The sequence below is a fragment of the Quercus robur genome, chromosome 5, assembly GCF_932294415.1.
Source record: "Quercus robur chromosome 5, dhQueRobu3.1, whole genome shotgun sequence".
NCBI lineage: Eukaryota > Viridiplantae > Streptophyta > Magnoliopsida > Fagales > Fagaceae > Quercus > Quercus robur.
Window position 1 is genome coordinate 16,731,902 of NC_065538.1, and position 18,225 is coordinate 16,750,126.

The 18,225-nt window shown below is 31.2% G+C and overlaps 1 protein-coding gene and 1 long non-coding RNA gene across 7 annotated transcripts; both read left to right on the plus strand.

The window, feature by feature from the left end:
* The first annotated feature begins 5,509 nt into the window (after window positions 1-5,509).
* LOC126727892 (putative leucine-rich repeat receptor-like serine/threonine-protein kinase At2g19230) lies at window positions 5,510-9,286 on the plus strand. The gene is made up of 7 exons (XM_050433792.1): window positions 5,510-5,631; window positions 6,071-6,163; window positions 6,410-6,567; window positions 7,746-7,951; window positions 8,083-8,209; window positions 8,855-8,917; window positions 9,026-9,286. The coding sequence occupies exons 1-7, from the start codon at window positions 5,510-5,512 to the stop codon at window positions 9,199-9,201; spliced, it is 945 nt and encodes a 314-aa protein (XP_050289749.1). The 3' UTR covers window positions 9,202-9,286.
* A 292-nt stretch (window positions 9,287-9,578) lies between these two features.
* Window positions 9,579-17,536, plus strand: LOC126725297 (uncharacterized). 6 transcript variants are annotated; one of them, XR_007655397.1, is made up of 5 exons: window positions 9,582-10,034; window positions 10,600-10,892; window positions 11,331-11,370; window positions 15,772-15,893; window positions 17,294-17,536. It is a non-coding gene; the product is annotated as an uncharacterized LOC126725297 (long non-coding RNA). The 6 variants fall into 6 exon arrangements; XR_007655398.1 differs by lacking the exon at window positions 17,294-17,536 and having other exon boundaries at window positions 9,583-10,034; window positions 10,600-10,677; window positions 10,814-10,892; window positions 15,772-16,696; XR_007655399.1 differs by lacking the exon at window positions 17,294-17,536 and having other exon boundaries at window positions 9,596-9,876; window positions 10,600-10,677; window positions 10,814-10,892; window positions 15,772-16,696.
* Window positions 17,537-18,225: the final 689 nt, after the last annotated feature.

An 18,225-nucleotide genomic window follows, 5' to 3' on the forward strand; every position in this document is an offset into this window, starting at 1 on the left:
TTTCTTTTTTACTCCAATTTTGGCAATTTAATTGCCGCAATTGAGTTTTTTTTTTTTTTTTTTAATCATCCACTTTTGGCAAAATGCTAGAGATACAATCTTTTTTACAAAAAATTTCATAAACTGTTGATGTGATGAGTGATTATTGATAAATAAATAAAAAATGATATTATTAGTGGACCCTAATAAGAACTAGTAAGAAATTGGTCATAACAACAGTTTGTAAAAAATATGGTAAAATAGTGTGTGGCCGTAGTATTACTCTTGCTACAGTTCGGTTTTCTTTTTTTTTTTCTTAAATCCTCCAATTTCGGCAATTCAATTGCCACAATTCTTTTTTTTTTTTTTGGCAATATCAATGCCGAAATTCCTTTTTCTCTCTCCCACATCCATCACATCATTTCTCTCCCCTCTCTCCTACTTTTTCTCAGAATATTGGCAATAGTATGGCCGAAATTTGTTTCTCTCCTCATTTTGCTAAATAAGTTTGAACAGTACCCATATCACAAATAAACTTTATTTTTTACAATATTCAGCCAAAAGACTCTTCTAATCTGGCTAACATTATATTTTTACTTACTAATAATTATTTGAAAAATATTAAAACCATATCAGTAGTTTGTAAAAATGTTATAAAATAGTTTGTATTTGTAGCATTATTCGATTCAAGTTGAGCTAAATTGGTGCCTTGTCATACTTTTTTAAGAAAGCTAAATCCACACAATCATACACTCCCTAATCAAAATACTTTTTTATAAGGAAAAAGAAAAGACAAGGAATTTCTGCCATGAAGCCATCTAAAAACTTCCTGACCCTAGCAAAGAAGTTTCACATTCGAGTCTGGGATACAATACAAAGACCGAGACCACGTTTTTAGTTCTCACCCAAACTCTCACCACCTCTTCCTCTTCTTCTTTCGTCTAAGGCTCACGATTCTTCCAATCTCTCTCTATTTCTTTGACTGGAGTTTGAGATTGTTTCTTATTTTTCAATCAAAGTTTTTGTATAGGTTTATGTGTACAAAATTTTCTAGCATCTTCAAATTTAGTTTTGGTGAGGATTTGTTTTGAATACAAAATTTTCTTTTAGTGCTTTTGGAGAAGCATTGCAGTGGGTTACGATTTCCTGATATTGGATTGTACACATGGGTACCTATTGGGCCGAAGCATATGGCCCGATTCCAAGAATGACTTATTACTATATTTTTTATTTCATTATCTTTTTTGAATATCTTGAATTCATTGTGAAAAATTGGGAGAACAGGATTTTATCCATTTCAGTTAAAATAGAGATAATTCATTTTATGGTTAAGATTTTATTTCTTAGATTTGATTGTAAGTAAAATACCACTCATTTAAAATTCATCTAGCTGGGGACCAAGCCCATTACCCATTGGTCAACACACTCTAGATGCCACCAATCCAGCCAAAGGATGATGTTTTTAGTACCATCTCCTACTTCAAACTTAAAGAATTGCCTAGCCTCATTCCTTTATTTGAGCAAAGTTCCCCAACTCTAAAGTGTTTTCTTGTGGAATTTTAAAATTTTAAAAGTACATTACCCTACAAGAGAACCTCATGGACCAATGCAACTCAAAGAGAACCAACTTCAGCAAAAAGGTTCCAAATGTGTTTCATAACAGCAACACCGTTCCATTCTCCAGCCCTTCTTAGTAGCAATTCACACCTTCCTTTTTTGGAGTAAACAATTGCTTCCAGGAGACTTTCTAAAGTTGGCACACACATGCTCTTTTTGAAGGTTTTTTTTTTTTTTTTTTTCATTTTTTTTTAGAAAAGTTAATGGATGTACGAGTATTGGTTTATGAAATATTCTTAAAATTTTTTTACAAGAAAAGAAAAATATAATTGATTAATAGCTTTTTATATTTTTTTTATAAAAGTGATATTATTTTTTTTTTCAAATTGTCCATTAACAAATGCCCTAATGGTACTCGGTAACCAAACTTTTTTTTTTTTTTTTTTCCAATGAAGATGTGTACTTGATATTGTACCAGACTATTAAAAGTCAATGTTTCCAGCATTTATAAGAAACTTTGTCAAGACAAACGTTTCTATTCAAGATATTGCACAATTGATATAGTAATGTTTTTTGTCTAATGGAAAACCATTGCAATTTCCAAAATGTTCTGAATAGCAATTTTTTTCAAACATGTTTCCATGTTCAGAACTGCTTTTAAAGTCATCTCGGATATCTTAATGTTATTGTTTGTTAGCATGCATACAACGACCCCTATGCACAGCATTGTGCAGTTAAGATTGATGCTACAATAATAAAATGCCGGAAACATTTGGATACCCCATTAGACAAAAAACATTACCATATCAATTGTGCAATATCTTGAACAGAAACATTTGTCTTGACAACGTTTGTCTTGAACATTACCATATCAAATTTGTTAAACACAACTATTTCGATTAGGTATCCAAATGATGTCTATCAAGACCGGCCCTAGACATTTTGAGGCCTAGGGCGAGAGCTAAAATAGGGCATTTTTTATACTTATTTATTAATCAAATTAATATTTATTTAATATTTTTATATTATAATATATTTCATTTAAAATATATTTTTCCTGCCTTTTGATATGCAAATTGACTAATTAAAATTTTGTATTCAAGTTCTTCTAACATCTCATTGTCAATCGATAATATAGCTAATCCACTTAATCTTTCTTGGGACATTATCGATCTTAGATATGATTTTATTAATTTTAATTTTGAAAAATTCTTCTAGTTGAACATCATTATGGTGAACTTGTTCATTTGGGACATTTTCATCATTATTTTCATTTTCTTCTAAATTCTTTTGAAGTTCATTATCAAGATTTGTTGTATTGCAAAATTGAACATCATTATTATCTTGCAACTGTATCATTTCATTATCTTCTAACTCTTTTTGGTGAATTTCTTGTTCATTTGTGATATTTTAATCTAAATTTTGTGTTATATTTTGTTTATTACTAATAACAAATTTATCCATTGATCCTTTTTGAGACTCAATTAATTTTTCTTATTTTTAAGTTTTACATATCCAGATGCATATTTTCTAGTAGACATTTATAATCAAACAATATATTTATAAAAACTAAAATAAAAAATAACTTTCAAGTGTAGAACAAATGAGAAATAGAACCTAATTTATATAAAAAAATATTATTGTAATTTTACCGAATAATAACAAATTTTTAGCAATCTCAACCTGCATAAATAAAAATTTATTCATTATATTACCAATAACTAATATATATATATATATATATATATAAACACAAGATTAAAATAAAAAAAAATAAAAAAAATTTAAGCACAACCACAACAAAAACTAGTCGGAAACCCGTGCAACGCACGGGAACTTACCTATTTATAATAGACTAAAATAATTTTATAAAATTTTAAATTGATTATAAAACTATACTATTGCGTGAATTGCTCCTATCTTTTTGAGTTACAATTTGATGAATAAGCCAAATTTAGATATTGAAAAAAAAATAACTAAAAAGTTCTGATGTTAAAACGTTCGAAAGGGGAAAAAATCAGAAAATTTACTGGCATTGCCTAGAAATTATTGAAACAAAACAAAATATATATGACTATCAAATAAAGAAATATAAGAGAAAGATAGGTTACCTTCAAGAGAATAATTCATAGTTATAACAGTTGAAATTTGCTAAACTGTTTCAAATATTGCAAAAAATTGAACCCAAAAATTTAGATGGTCAAACTTTCAAAAGAAAATAAAATTAAAAATCAAAACATTCAGAACCTACAAATTATAAAAAATAAAAAATAAAAAAGTCATTATTGCGAGACAATTTCAGTAAGGATGGAAAGCTTTTCTAAGTTTTTTTTTATCCAATTCTTCCTAATTGATGAAAAATTTGGTTCAAACATTGTCAAACACTTTGAAGGTGCAAATAATATAGGCTTCCAACATAATCTTTAATTAATAAACAAAGAAGCATGACACCATAAGAAAAAACATAAGATAACATATAGTGCATACCTTACTCCACAGCTGTGAGAAAATATCCACACAAAAAGAATTGAAAACTTGTACATACGTCTCCATAAGGTAAAACTTAAGGTTATATAATCTAAAATAATATAGAATATAGCATCTTTGAACCACACAAAAAGTTAGCAAACTTACTACAATACTTGTAGTTATACTATATATTGTAAAGTACTACTCCATACAAAACAAAAGCAAAAAAAAAGACTAATTCACAAAAAAGAGAAAAAGTAATAGCAAGCGTACCAAAGAAATTGAAGATTAGAGTTTTCTCTCTTAGTGGAGACGAACAGAGGAGATTGCTCTAGAGTTTTCAAAGATTTTGTCTTTTATATATTTATATATATATATATAAGAGACTCCTGTTAAGACTCTCTCACTATTTAGTTTTAAAAATTAATTTTTTTTAAAATTAAAATGATGATGTGAAAAATTGTGGGAGTTTTAAAAGTTTCGGTTTTATATATATATATAGATAAGCCCAGCCCAGCCAACAAGATGCCTGCCAAGACCCACTCACAAAAAACATAAAACAAATCCTATTACACCTATAACCAAAAAGAAAAAAAAAAAAAAAATTAATTAATTGAAGGCCCAAACGTGAAACGTCCAGCCACAGCCCAGCCCTCTTAACAAGTCTACATTAAAAAGAGCCTCAGGCTCAAAAGTCAAAGCCCATTCTGCAGTGCAGAATGCGGCACGGCACCAGCGAAAAAAAAAAAAGAAGAAAGGCAGCGGCTCGGCTCGGCAGTCCTCACTCCTCAGAGTTTTCAGATCGGAGGAAAGGAAGCTTGAGCCAGGCAGCCAGGCCCAGCAACAGTGGAGAGAAAGAATGAGAGAGGCTCCTATGATCGTATTTGGAATCCTGTACCATTCGATTGGATCTAAATTACCACAGACTCAACCATATATAGCAAGAGCAGCGAGAATCCTTATAATGTACCAGATGTAGTATTGAGGACTGCTGCGAAAACACAGAACTCAAGCATACCCTTGAGCTTCTCCTGGAGTCCGCCAGATTCTATTTCAAAATGCTATGTCTACTTTCACTTTGCTGAGATTGAGGAGCTTAAAGCTGGCCAGCAGAGGGAACTGAAAATTAATTTAAACGGCGAGCGCTACCTGACAGAATCTGTTAAACTGGATTATCTAAAACCACAAACCATAGTCCAAAATGATCCTCCAGTTAGTGAAAAAGAAATTGTCAAACTATTTCACAAATTTGATGAAACAGCATGGTATCATGACTTGCCTTGTTGCTGGCCACCATAGAATTGCAATTATTGGTTGTTCACTTTAAACATCATATATGCTGCACTGTGGGAATTCATCATCATAGCAAAGGCATCTATGTTCAACTTCTGCAAATGTTGGATCTAATTGTCACTTTTCATCTTTCTCTATATGATTTTTACGAATTCTCCTGACTTTCATTCCCACTTTCTTATTGAATAAAACAATTATAGCTAAAGCTGCCATGGACATCAAGAAACTTTACAATATGACTAGAAACTGGCAAGGCGATCCATGTGTCCCAAGTAATTACTCATGGGATGGTTTGAACTGCAGTGATGACAATCATCCAAGGATCATCTCACTGTGAGTACACTTCCAAAACATCAAAACTTTTGTTGACACATGCTGTGATATTTCAATCAATATATCATCTAATAGGGAAAACTCCACCTTAAATTGGAGGATCACATAAAATGGACCCTGATATTAACTGATATGAAAATATGATGCATCATATTAGGAAATTTTACAATGGAACAAACTCCTTTCAAATGCAATTAAAAAATGTTCTGTCATGCCTTCTCATATTTGATTAAAATTTAGCTTAAAATATGTGGATATGTTATTCTCAAAATCTCGCTAACTCCTGTTTCAGGGATTTATCATACAATGACTTAACCGGGCCACTGCTAGAATTTTTGTCAGAACTGCCGAATTTGAATACCCTATAAGTTGTTGAGCTTTGATCTTGGTATTGCAAACCTAACTTTTGGGGAAGGAAATTGAGGTGATCTGCATAACAATATCTTTGCAGTAATGTAAGTGGGAACAACCTCACAGGTTCAGTTCCTGAGGCTCTTCTGCAGAAGTTTAGGAGTGGGAAATTGGTCTTGAGGTTAGCTTATCTTCCATTCTCCAATATTTTATGTACCTAATAATTCTAATTTCATACTTTATAACTGCCTTTAATACAGCCAAAGCTAAAACAAAAGTAAATGTTGTTCACTGATATGGACAATCAGATGTCATTTATATTTCAAACATCAATTTGTATTGCATGATGACTGCACCATCTATTTATGTAGATTATGTTTAAGGGCTTACTTACCATGGCTTATTAGCTTGATGCATTTTATGCAAGTGTTGGCGAAAATCCAGATCTTTGTCTGTCAGTTCCATGCAAGAGAAAGAAGAAAAAGGAGTTCGTTGTTCCAATTGTTGCATCGTCTGTAGCAGTAGTCGTGGTCCTTCTTTTCATCTTTAGTGCTCTGGTTATCTATAAGAGGAAAAGAAAAGGAGGTACTTCTTTCTTTATTTTCTTTGTAATTGTTCTGACAAGTCACTGAAGCGAGGTCATCTACAAGTGATGTAGCACCCAATCCCCACTAGTCGTATTTTTCCTGTGATATACTAAGGCCTTTAAGAAAGTTATGAAAGACAAGTATAGAAATTGAAAATAATAAAGTGAATCACAAATAAGATTTCACCCATGGCCATTGTGGCAAACCACACAATCAAGACAGCAAATTATGCAATTGATCAACAATTTTGAATACATCCATGTACCATTCAACATGTGAGCAAGTGGTAACCGCACTCATTCTCTTCATGCAATTCTTGGGTATGAGTCCTGCTTGGGTCACGTTTGAGTTGTCCTGTACCAAACTTCATGGTTCTAAGTGGGATGTATTTTTCTCAGGATTGGCATCCGGGGACTGTGTGGCAGTACCTTTTTTTACTCAATCAAAGAAAAAACATTAATAACAGTAATAATTACACTCATGGGAAAGTTGGCATGATTTCAAATAGTCATATAAGATCTCCATATACACAAAAAGAAGCCACAACTCCACCAAGGTCCTACATTTACTTCGACACACCAGATCCATACTTATAGCCACCTAGTATTGCCAAAAAAATGAATTAGGTAAATAACAATCCAACTACTATGCCATAGAATCAGTGAATATCAACCATATTCTCCATGGAGTTCACTGTTATATAGAAATGAGAACATTATTACCCTCTATACACCAGAACCATGTCATCCCGATCCCCTGCTGTATTGTAAAAGCACCTGTTCCAGTCATCTTCAATTCATGATATTCAGAATGAGAAAGCCAGCAATCTTATGTTAGGGAGATCACTTCATACAATCTTGAGCCCATGCTGACCTTATAAATTTGGACAACTCATCCTGAAGTGCAAAACATAGATGAGAATGAAATCCAGGACTTCCTTTAGCTTTACCCGTAGACGGCTAAAATGTTGCTTTGTGGCCCAAGGCCATGAGTTTATTTGCATTTCCTGTCTGGGATAATAGACTCTGGATTTAACCAACTGTATGAGATGAAATCAATTTGAGGACACAAAAATGAGAGATTTAGAACATAAACGATACATATTCCCACAAAACCCTCTCAACATTTTTTAATAGAATGTGCATATTACAATTGTGAAAATCTTCCTTGTTGTAGATATGGTTACCAAATCCAACTTCAAATCAAAGAATCAACAGTATAGCTACTCAGAGGTTGTGAGCATAACTAGTAACTTCAGAACCATCATTGGAGGACGAGGATTTGGAAAAGTGTACCTTGGCAAATTGAAAGATGAAACTCAAGTTGCTGTTAAGTTGCTTTTTGCTTCATCAAACCAAGGCTATAAGGAATTTCGAGCAGAGGTTAGATTGGACATTGCAGCCAATATTTTTAACTACTTGAATATTTAATTTTAAATAGAAACTGTAATTACATAGTCATGCAGCTAAAAGTTTTTCATCCAAATAAATTGGAGTGTTGGTTTGAAATACAGGCACAACTTTTAATGATAGTTCATCATAGAAACTTGGTTTCTCTTGTTGGATACTGTGATGAGGGTGTGAAAAAGGCACTCATATATGAGTACATGGCAAATGGCAATCTGCTCCAACATTTATCAGGTATTTAGTTATTTACCATTTACCATTTGTGTCCAAAGGCTCTTCATCATATGACCCTTTATAAGTTATTTTTATCAAATCAAAAGCAAGATTTAGTATAGGGCAAGACTTGGATAGAGCACTATAACTACATTTGGTTGGCTTCAAGTAAGATCAGGGCACCTAACGGGTGCAGCTCATACGAGAGAAGTGTCAAGTACTTCCCAGTGGGCAGTCCCATTTTACCTGCTCTTATAATGAAACACAACGACCACGGCCTATGAAGCTGTATTCAACTTTTGTCCCTTAGTGAAGCAACTATGGTACTATCTAAGAATATTAGAATGTGGAGGCTGGAAAATAAAAGGATGAAAGGACTGGGAACTATCCAGAGGCCCAGCTAATCTTTTCATGATACACTGATTCAAAACAAAAGACCAATTAAAACAAACCAAAAAGGGGAGGGAGAGGAGCCAACTAATCAATCTAATCTTCATATAACTGAAGTGCTATTGCTATTTCATACAATTAGGATTAGCTGATTAGGAATGCATAGTTTGACTAACAGCTCACAAATTTTTTTAATTTTCTTTGCGTGATAGTAAAATCAGAGCTATTTTTTATAACATCCCAACTAAAAGATAAATTGATATGTTTTAGCTGCAGTGACGAATACAAGTGTCTTAACTTGGAATGAGAGAATTCATATTGCAGTAGATGCAGCACATGGTTTGCAAACAAATCAATTACATGATTATTCATCTTCAATATTTTTGGATTTTTTTTATTTTTTTAAAAATTTGAATAAGTTTAAATGGTTTTTTGGTGGAGTTGCAGGGTTGGAGTATCTACATAATGGTTGCAAGCCACCTATAATCTATAGAGATTTGAAACCTTCCAACATTTTATTGAATGAACACATGCAAGCCAAGATAGCTGATTTTGGGCTGTCTAGAGCCTTTGCAACTGAAAATGACTCTCATGTGTCAACTCGCCCAGCTGGTACATTGTGATACATTGATCCTGAGTAAGTGTCTACTGATTTGATATGCATTTTTTTTTAAAATAATTAAAAATTAAAAATTGCAGCAAGAGTTATTCAAGTCTCCTATACATATGTTTAAATGGAATCCGCTACACACTAAAGATCACAGCATTGACTTGACTTTTAAGTTCCCATTGCATTTAAAACCTATCAATTTTACGAATATATATATATATATATATATATAATAGCAGAAACTGAGAGAAAGTGGATTCCTACAATTAAGGAGGTGTTTACAAATAAGAAAAAAGACCCCTTTAAAAAAACTGACACGTATACAACTTTAAGTTAAAAGACTCGCACGATACACCGTTTCAGTATTCTAAAAATTTTAACTTTTACTTCTACGGCGTTGAAAGCCTCTCACTATAAATATAAAAACCTCAAAGCCAAACGTTAGCATTTCATTCCACAAGTCTAGAAACAAAAGCATCCGCTGTTTCCATTCGTTAAACACAAACGGCCAAAAAAAAACCCTTCCTTGCCGATCTTCTCTGCAATAGAGTGCGAACTTGCCCACTCAGATTTCTGCCACCAAGTCAGTTTAGAGACACAAGAGAATGATTGTAACATCGTTTGAAGATTCTTTTAATAACTGTTTGGAATAAGCCAATACAGAAGGAGAGAGGACGATAGAGAGACGGTAACTCTGAATAACCATGAGAGACAGAAAGATAAATCTGAGGGGTGCCATACAAGTTCTGTCATCAACGTTAGGGCTGCTGCCCATAAGTTCTGTTTTTAATTTTAGAAAGTGGGGTTTTTTTTGGGAGAATCATTTGGGCATTATTTATGATTCAGGTATTTTGGTTTGATTGGTTATGATTTAGGTTTTTTGGTTAGGAGTAGTTTTGTTTAATTTATGTAAATAGACGGGTTTAGATTTGGTTTAATCTCTTACCCTATTGTCTTCTTAAGGTTTGCTGTCAATTTAGGGATTTGAAATCAGGAAAACAACCTAGAAGATCAAATTCTAAATGAATTGTTATTAGGAATTTTTAGTTTCTGGGTTTAGTATCAAATTCTGACTAAATTGTTATTAGGAATTTTCAATTTCTGGGTTTTGTTTCTTTGCTTTCATGAATTTCAGTTTCATATTTTGTTTTGTTTTGTTTTTGCCTATTTGGGTTGCATTCGTTTTGGGTATCTGTTTAAAATCAACATGCATGACTTTTTATTTATGTTTTTTTTTTTTTTACAATTGGTATTCTTACTTATCAAAAAAAAAAAAAAAACAATTGGTATTTATTTCATTCCTTCTTTCTATGTTTTTGTTTCTGATGTTCTCTTTGTTCGTTTTTGTCAAGTTATTTGAGTGCTTTTTATTAAAAAATTAAAATTAAAATTTAATTTTTTTCCCCTACAGTTGTGATACATAGGCTACAGTTCACAGATCATAGTGATTGAGGCATTGCATTAGAACGAGTACCAAAAATTTTGAAAGGTAAGTTTTTACAAATGTTAACTTTTAAAAACCCACACCGGTTCAATATGTAACCACTCTATCTGCCTTCTTATATACTGTTTCTTCTCTTCAATTTTTCCCTTTTTGGGTTATGCTCTTTTTCCTCCGCGGTAAGAAACCCAATGACGCTTGAAAGAACAGGGGCCTGCCTTCACTAGCCTGCCACCACTGGTCAGCCAGCGAAAGCACCACCGGTAAAACTGATTTCTTTCTTTTTTCCCTTTCAGTTGTACTGCTTTGGATTTTATTTCTTAATCTTCTTCTCCTTTACTATTATAGAGTGAATTGGGGAATTGGACCTTTACTTAGCAGTAGTTGGATTTGAAATAAACTCATTCTATTTTGTAGAATAGATTAGGTGATTACGTTGGTTGTCATTACTCATTAGGATGTTATTATCTCATTAGCCAATTCTTTCGGCTATTTTAATTCTAATTAGTTGGCTATTTGAATTATTTTCAATTGGATGTAATCCATATCATGGCTGTATTTTATACGGAAAAGTGTAGAAATAAAGATCATTAGAAAAATTAAACCAACACTATCTCTTTTCTCTCATTAAGGAGATTAGACATCTCAAATTGACTAAAATCCTTTGTTCTTTTTGGTTGCTAAGGAAATTTTGCATGCAGGTTACTCATATGCAGTCAACGGATAATTTTGATAGAGGAGGTACAGTACTTTGTCCTAATTTACTGTTGGTAAATGCATGATATAACACAAAGTTGCTAATCTAAGCATTTTTTATATACTCTTTTTTTGTGTCTTCATCATCATTGTTGCTAATGATGCTTATTACAAAACCAATACCCGTTTTCTTTCTGTTTACATTGGTGGATAGGATTTTCTTTTTTGTGAATTTATGGTTTTCATTTGGTAAAAGTTTGGGTTTTAATTATTACCAAAATGAGAGGGTGAAAAACTATTCTCTTTCTTTGAATAGTGATCATCTCAATTTGCAAAAGAAACTCTAAATTCCACTATTGGCTACAACCTGCTAAATCTTCTAATTGTTGATGAATGCTACAAGATCTCATGTTACTTCATTGGTAGATAGGATTTTATTTTTAGCGAATTTATGTATTTCATTTGTTATAAGTTTGGGCTTTAAGTTTTCCAAAAATGAGTGGATTTAAAACTGTTCTCTTTCTTTGAATTTGTTTTGAATACCATCAGATTTTTTGGTAATTGTATTGTCAAAGCTATTCATCTGTTTTTGTATTTTAATCTGCAATTACCAGTACTGTTTAGTGCCTATGATTATGTTTGATGATAAGTTAGAATTAAAGCTTTTAATTTTGAATGAAAAAGTCTAACTTTATATAGGTTCTCAAAAAATATATTTGGGAAACTTTTTTACAACAATGGAGAGGGGAATTTGAACCATGTTTATCCTATAAATTAAAGCAACTATCTTATGCAATAAACATATAAATAAAATGCATTGTGGCTAAATTTTGATGTGTTTTGGGATGATACAATTATGTAATTTGATTTATGTTATCAAGCAGAAAGTTGGTAGGCAATCTGTCACTAACACAGGTTTTATTACTTTTTTAGGACTTCACCTTTCTTATATGAGACACTGTACTTTTTTGTATTTATGTTTAGGACTTACTATTACTTTTGTTAAATACTTTTTCGCACTGATCTTATTTTAAAATATTTTTTTATGCCTTTTTTTAGTGTATATTGTCATGCACATGATCATGAAGATTAGTTTTCTGGTGGTTATTAATTTATGTTATTGAATCACAATTAATACAGTATACCTCTTTGGCCTTCAAATAGTGGCATGCATTGATCTCAAACGATATGGTTTATGTATACTGTTTATCTTTCTTTTTTTTTTTTTTTGGAGAAAGATTGTTTATCTTAATTGATTGTTAGATTACCAAAATCTTCAATTTTATTTTTTTCTCCTCTGATTTTTAATTCAGTTACTTCTTCATTCTGCAGCCTTTGAAATGATTTGGTTTTGCTTGGAATATTTGGAATTGTTTTTTTACGGTACTCCAGACTTATAATTCAAAGGCTATAATATTTAGATTGTTTTAATAGTTGGGCTTCTAATTAATATACAATAGATTTATCTTAAGTGTGTTAATAGTGTTTGCATGACTGTTGACTGAGTTTTTTGCATGATACGTGTTTGAAAACAATACATGTCTTATAGACCTGCATTTTATTTCCTTAGTATTATGTTGTTTAGAAAATATAATACCATTAAGATGATTGCACTATTGACTCATAAAATAGATGCCTACAAAAGAGAAAGCAAAGGGTAGCCCATTGCTGTATGATGCCAGTTACTATATCTTCGATCCATTTTTTTTCCCGGTAATATGTTTGAAATATGCCTAAAGGAATACCTCCAGACCACAGCCACCCCCTTATACTTTTAAGGGCTAGAACATAAATGGAAACAACATGGAAAGTGTACCAATAGTAGTTTTACATAAATATCTTTTTAGAGTAGACTTACTAGAATTAAGATACTTACTTCGATGCTTTTGACTGGCTTAGTATAGGGTGATTTCTTAGGTTTTGTATGTCTAAATATTGTAGTGCTCTTTACGCTTAAACTCACATGATTCAATTAAAATATATAAATAAAGGATCCTATTGTGCATCTTTGATTCTTAAAGGGAATTTTCACGTCGATGATCATGATCATCTCTTTAGAAGTATTTGGATTCAATTAGTTTTTGTTTTGGACTGGACTGAACTGAACTATAAAACCATATTATGATTCAGTTAGGTTTTTCCCATCAATTTTCAGTAGCAAAATATATTGTTAGGATTCTCTTTTCTTTTGTTTCTCTGTTTTTGCTATGTTTTCTAACCAGTTTGCCTAATTTGTATTTTTGAGGTTTTTAATTCAGTCTACCTCAAAGATTACATTGTTGTGATTTTGAGGGAATTTGAATTTGAATTTACGATGATTCTGAAATTGTTCATTACAATTTCAAGCTGAGTTTTTACATATGGTTTATGGTCTCCATCATTTTTCCCTATAGGTGTTTGTGGGTCTTGGTGTAATAATTGATAGTAGTGGAATACCTATAATGCCAAAGTATGTATCTTAATTCTTAAAATTATAGGTACTAATTCTAAAATAGTTGGTTTCCTGTCAAAATGATTGGATATGTAGTTTTATAATTTTTTTTTCCATAAATTAGTTCATTAATATAGTGCCTAATTTTATTTCATTGTCCAAAGTATATATACTCAATTTTAATATGAATGACCTTCATTATAACCACTATGTTCCTTTTTATTGATCACTTATATACAAAATGAAGTAGCAATGCTAAATTATGTTATTAAACTTGAGTTTGGTGTTACTCAACCTTCAAATTTTTTTATTTTTTATGGTTCATTTATTTAAACCTGCCAAATAGAAGAAGCCTTTTCCTACAATTAAGGCAGTGCTGCCATGTAGGAAAATAGGTCATCTAACTTTCAGCCACGTTCCCAATTAAAAAAACGAAACATTTTACTGTTTAGCAACGCCGTAACACAGTTTAATAGTCTCTTAGTATAAAAAAGAAAACTAACTGTGTAATCAAAAGGCATGCTGTTATTAAAATAAAATAAAAAAAGCTTGCTATACGTAGAAAGAGAAAGAGACAGAAATTGCTGCTCCATTCGTTCTCTGCCCCATCCCTTCTTTGCTCTGTTCGTTTGCTGCCCCATCCTCTCTCTTCAATAGTGTATTCGGAAGGTACGCATTGATTTTTCCCTAGAACTTCTTACTGATGCTTTTCTTTTTCGATTTTTCAAAAATAAGAAAAGTCGGCTGTTTATTCTCTTTATTTTTTTTCTCTGAACTTTCTAGGGTTTGTCTTTCACCCTTATTGAAAAGTAGATGGGTTTATTGTTTTTGTTTTTTCCCCTCGGTTTTTTTTTTCTTTTTTCCCATTCTATCCCAGCCAGAAACGGTGCTACTTGGTGGATGTACTATTGTGGAATTGTATTGTGTTTTGGTTTAGGACTCTATCACCACGGGTCAAACTCAAAACCCACACACACTGATTATGACTATGTTGGGCAATCCAATGGATCCGGATCCGGATCCCTTTACCTTTTACTATTAAGGGATTTTTAGATATTATTCTATAAGGCCAATGGTAATTTTTTTTTTTTAATTTCTTTTAAAAAATTTGTGGATTAGATATGCTTTAGATTTGGTTCTTTTGGTTGGATTGTTTTTCATTTGGGTATTTGGGTAAGTTTGGTTTTTATTAAGGACTCTAGATTAGAATGGTTTAGTTTGGGTATTTGAGTATATTCACGCTGCTGTAAACAGAGGACACTGGATGATAATGGTTTTTTTTTTTTTTTAATAATTTATAAATCTTTATTGAAACATTTTTATTTTATTTTTTTTGTACGTTCTTTTTTTACCCGTTATTTTTAAGTTCTTTGAGCACCTTTTCCCCAATTTGTAACACACACAGTTCTATTTTCAAGTTCTTTTATCCGTTTTTCCCCCAATTTGTCACATAGTTTTTTTTTAGCAGTCCAATCTGAGACCCAATCTGTCTAGAATAACATCTTCTTTTTTTTTGGTCAATGTTGCATGCCATACATTTGATGAAATTTCTCATGGTCATGCAGTATTAAATGTCTCTTATATAAAATTTAAAGAGATTAAACTTCATAATGATTTTTAAAATAGAAGAATCTTGAAAAAAATTAATGTTGTTATGATGGGGCATTAACAATAGTGAAAATATTTTAAACCTCCTTACAGGAAAGATTGGTGTGAGGGTAATGTAGCTCTCATGTGTTTTACTTTTATGTGTTGAGATTTCCATTTGAGGGTTTTGATTTTTATATTTGGATTTCTATTGCTTTAGTTTCTATAGGTCACATTTGTATGTGCAATTTATCTTTTTAATAAAAGCTTATAGAAATTGCAATTGGTCAATCAATTTCGCAAACACATTTACGTCTTTGATTAGTTTTGGTGATAATATGTTTTTTCTTTCAAAGATTGCCCTTTAAAAATATTGTTTGCTAATTTGTGGGTTGACAAATAGAACCTGAATTGTTTTTTTTTTACAGAGTTGGTCTAAAATTTCCCACGGCCAAGGTGGGATGCAAAATTGGGTGTGGATACATAGCTTGAGGTCATTCACAGTGAAAGCTCCTACCTTTGCCTTGGAATTTTTTAAAGGGCATGCTCTGTAAATACTTTTATTCTGTTTTGAGATGATTAAAGATTTATCATAATTATCTCATTGGAATTTTGGCATGGTTAAAAAAAGGGGCAGTAAGGTATATAAATGTGCACATGCATAAATATTTGTATCAGTCCTGCCAATTTGTAGTAAAGAATTATTATCTTCAACTATAAGATTTTAGAAAAATATATTGTTTCTTTAGCCAATCTGATTATTTTGGTTTTGATGTAATAATATTATTCTTCTTTTCTTTTTGGAAGGCATAACAAATTGAAGATATACTATATGATAGTAGTTCTAAAACAAAACTAAAAAATCAAACTAAAATCAAAGTAGAATTTTTATTCATATATATATATATATATATATATATTGTATTGCTTTCAAAGTTGGCTAAATTAATAATGTTTATCATGTGTTGGATGGAATTCATGATATATGTAATGGTTAGTGGAACTCATTTGCTGTTTCATATATTAATGTTTAGTATTTTTAAAATAGGCAAATACTTCCATTCTTCATATTTTTATAATAGGTCTTGATGCCTACAACCTCCCATTAAAGATTATGCCATTTTTTTGTGTTTTGAAGTGCATTGTTTTCCCATAACGTTGTACTGTAACAAGAATAACTCAAGATGTTGGTTATTGTGTCTTTTATATCACAAAGGTGTAACAATGTATATTTTCTTTATTTGTAAGCAGTCAATTTACGTATTTGCAAGCAAATTTAGTAAGGACAAGTGAAATGATTTGTTGGTGGTAATGTAGTTGAGAAGGTTTGGGATTCATAAATCAACCTTTTTTTTTTTTTTTTAAAAAAATGTGAGCTAATGTAATTTTCTTTTATTCAAGGTTTTCTTATATATTGTTCAATATACATTTGGCAGTCAAACAGATTCATTTCGAACTGAATAGAGAACCAAAAGAAAATGGCATGGAAGACGAAATAATTTCCAAACTGTGTATTAGAAATGGTCCTACACTAGCTAGGAAAAATAGGAGAATGGTCATGGGAACAATTGGAACCATCTTCTACTAGAGTTCCATCTATACTTATGTTTGATTTAGTTGCTCCAAAGGAATGGCCAATATGCATATATTATGCTATTTCTTGAGGCACCAATTAATTAAAGCATCAATCATTGCTGGAAACAAAAAAGTCCATCAACATTTAGAACAAATGACACAAACCTCTGAAAGTTAAAATATTTTATAATTGTTATGATATAATGTTTATACAATTGAAGTCTGAAGTTGGTTGATTTCAACACTCAATTAAATTGTATTATGCTATTGCTAGAATTTCATTGTAGTTAGAATATATATCCTGAATATTAGTTTTAATTTTGATCCCTGATTATAACTAATTGTGCTCTAATGTGTTTCTTTATTACATTACAGGGAAAGTTTTTCTTAGACAATCTAACAACATTCTTAAATTTCCTGGATCAATAGTCTGCATTTAGGCGAAACTAAATGAATTTTTTTATCCAGTATTTCTTTGTTTGTTGCTCTACATTTTCCTTTGGTGTAGAATTTTGTGAGACTATTTACTACTGTAGTTTGATGCATTTCATGGATTAATACTTCAGGATTTGAGTATCATAATATCTTAATTATTAATTATTGTTTGTCGAAGTCACCTATATTTGCTTCTACAAAAAACAAAGACAAATATAATCTCTCTTGGACCGACATAATTTTATTTTGATAATCTCTTGGACCTTTGGAACATGTTTTGAATAAAAAATTATTAGAGTAAAAAAAAAAAAAAAAGCACTGTCTTTTTGCTTGAGTGCATGGGTGGTAAAGGAATACAAATTTTCTAAATATATTTCTAAAAGGTCTATTTAAAATTTTGTTGACCGACCAAGAAATTTAAAGATTAAATTTGGAATTCTCTATGAAAGACTCTTTGGATTTATGTAATAAATTTGGATTAAATTTGATTTTTTTTTTTTTTTTGGTATTTTCTTAATGAAAAAATGTTTATATTTTCAATTATCATGTATTTTGTAATAAATAAAAGTATCCCGCACATTGTGCAGGTTATAAGCTAGTTTCTTTTAATTGCACAGAATTGGTGAAATTTTGTGGTTTTTAATACATACTATAAAAATTTGGATGCCCGGCTCACGTTCTTCACTAGTGGAAGTTATCAAAAGCATAAGAGTGCCAACAAATACTATTTAAAGCTCTAGCAATTAATCATTTAAATACTGAGTTCGACTAGGATATAATGGAAGTAATTACTTGAAAAATTACATCAATCTAAGAGTTTCTACTTTCTCAAAAAAAAAAAAAAAAAAAAAAAAAAAAAAAAAAAAAATCTA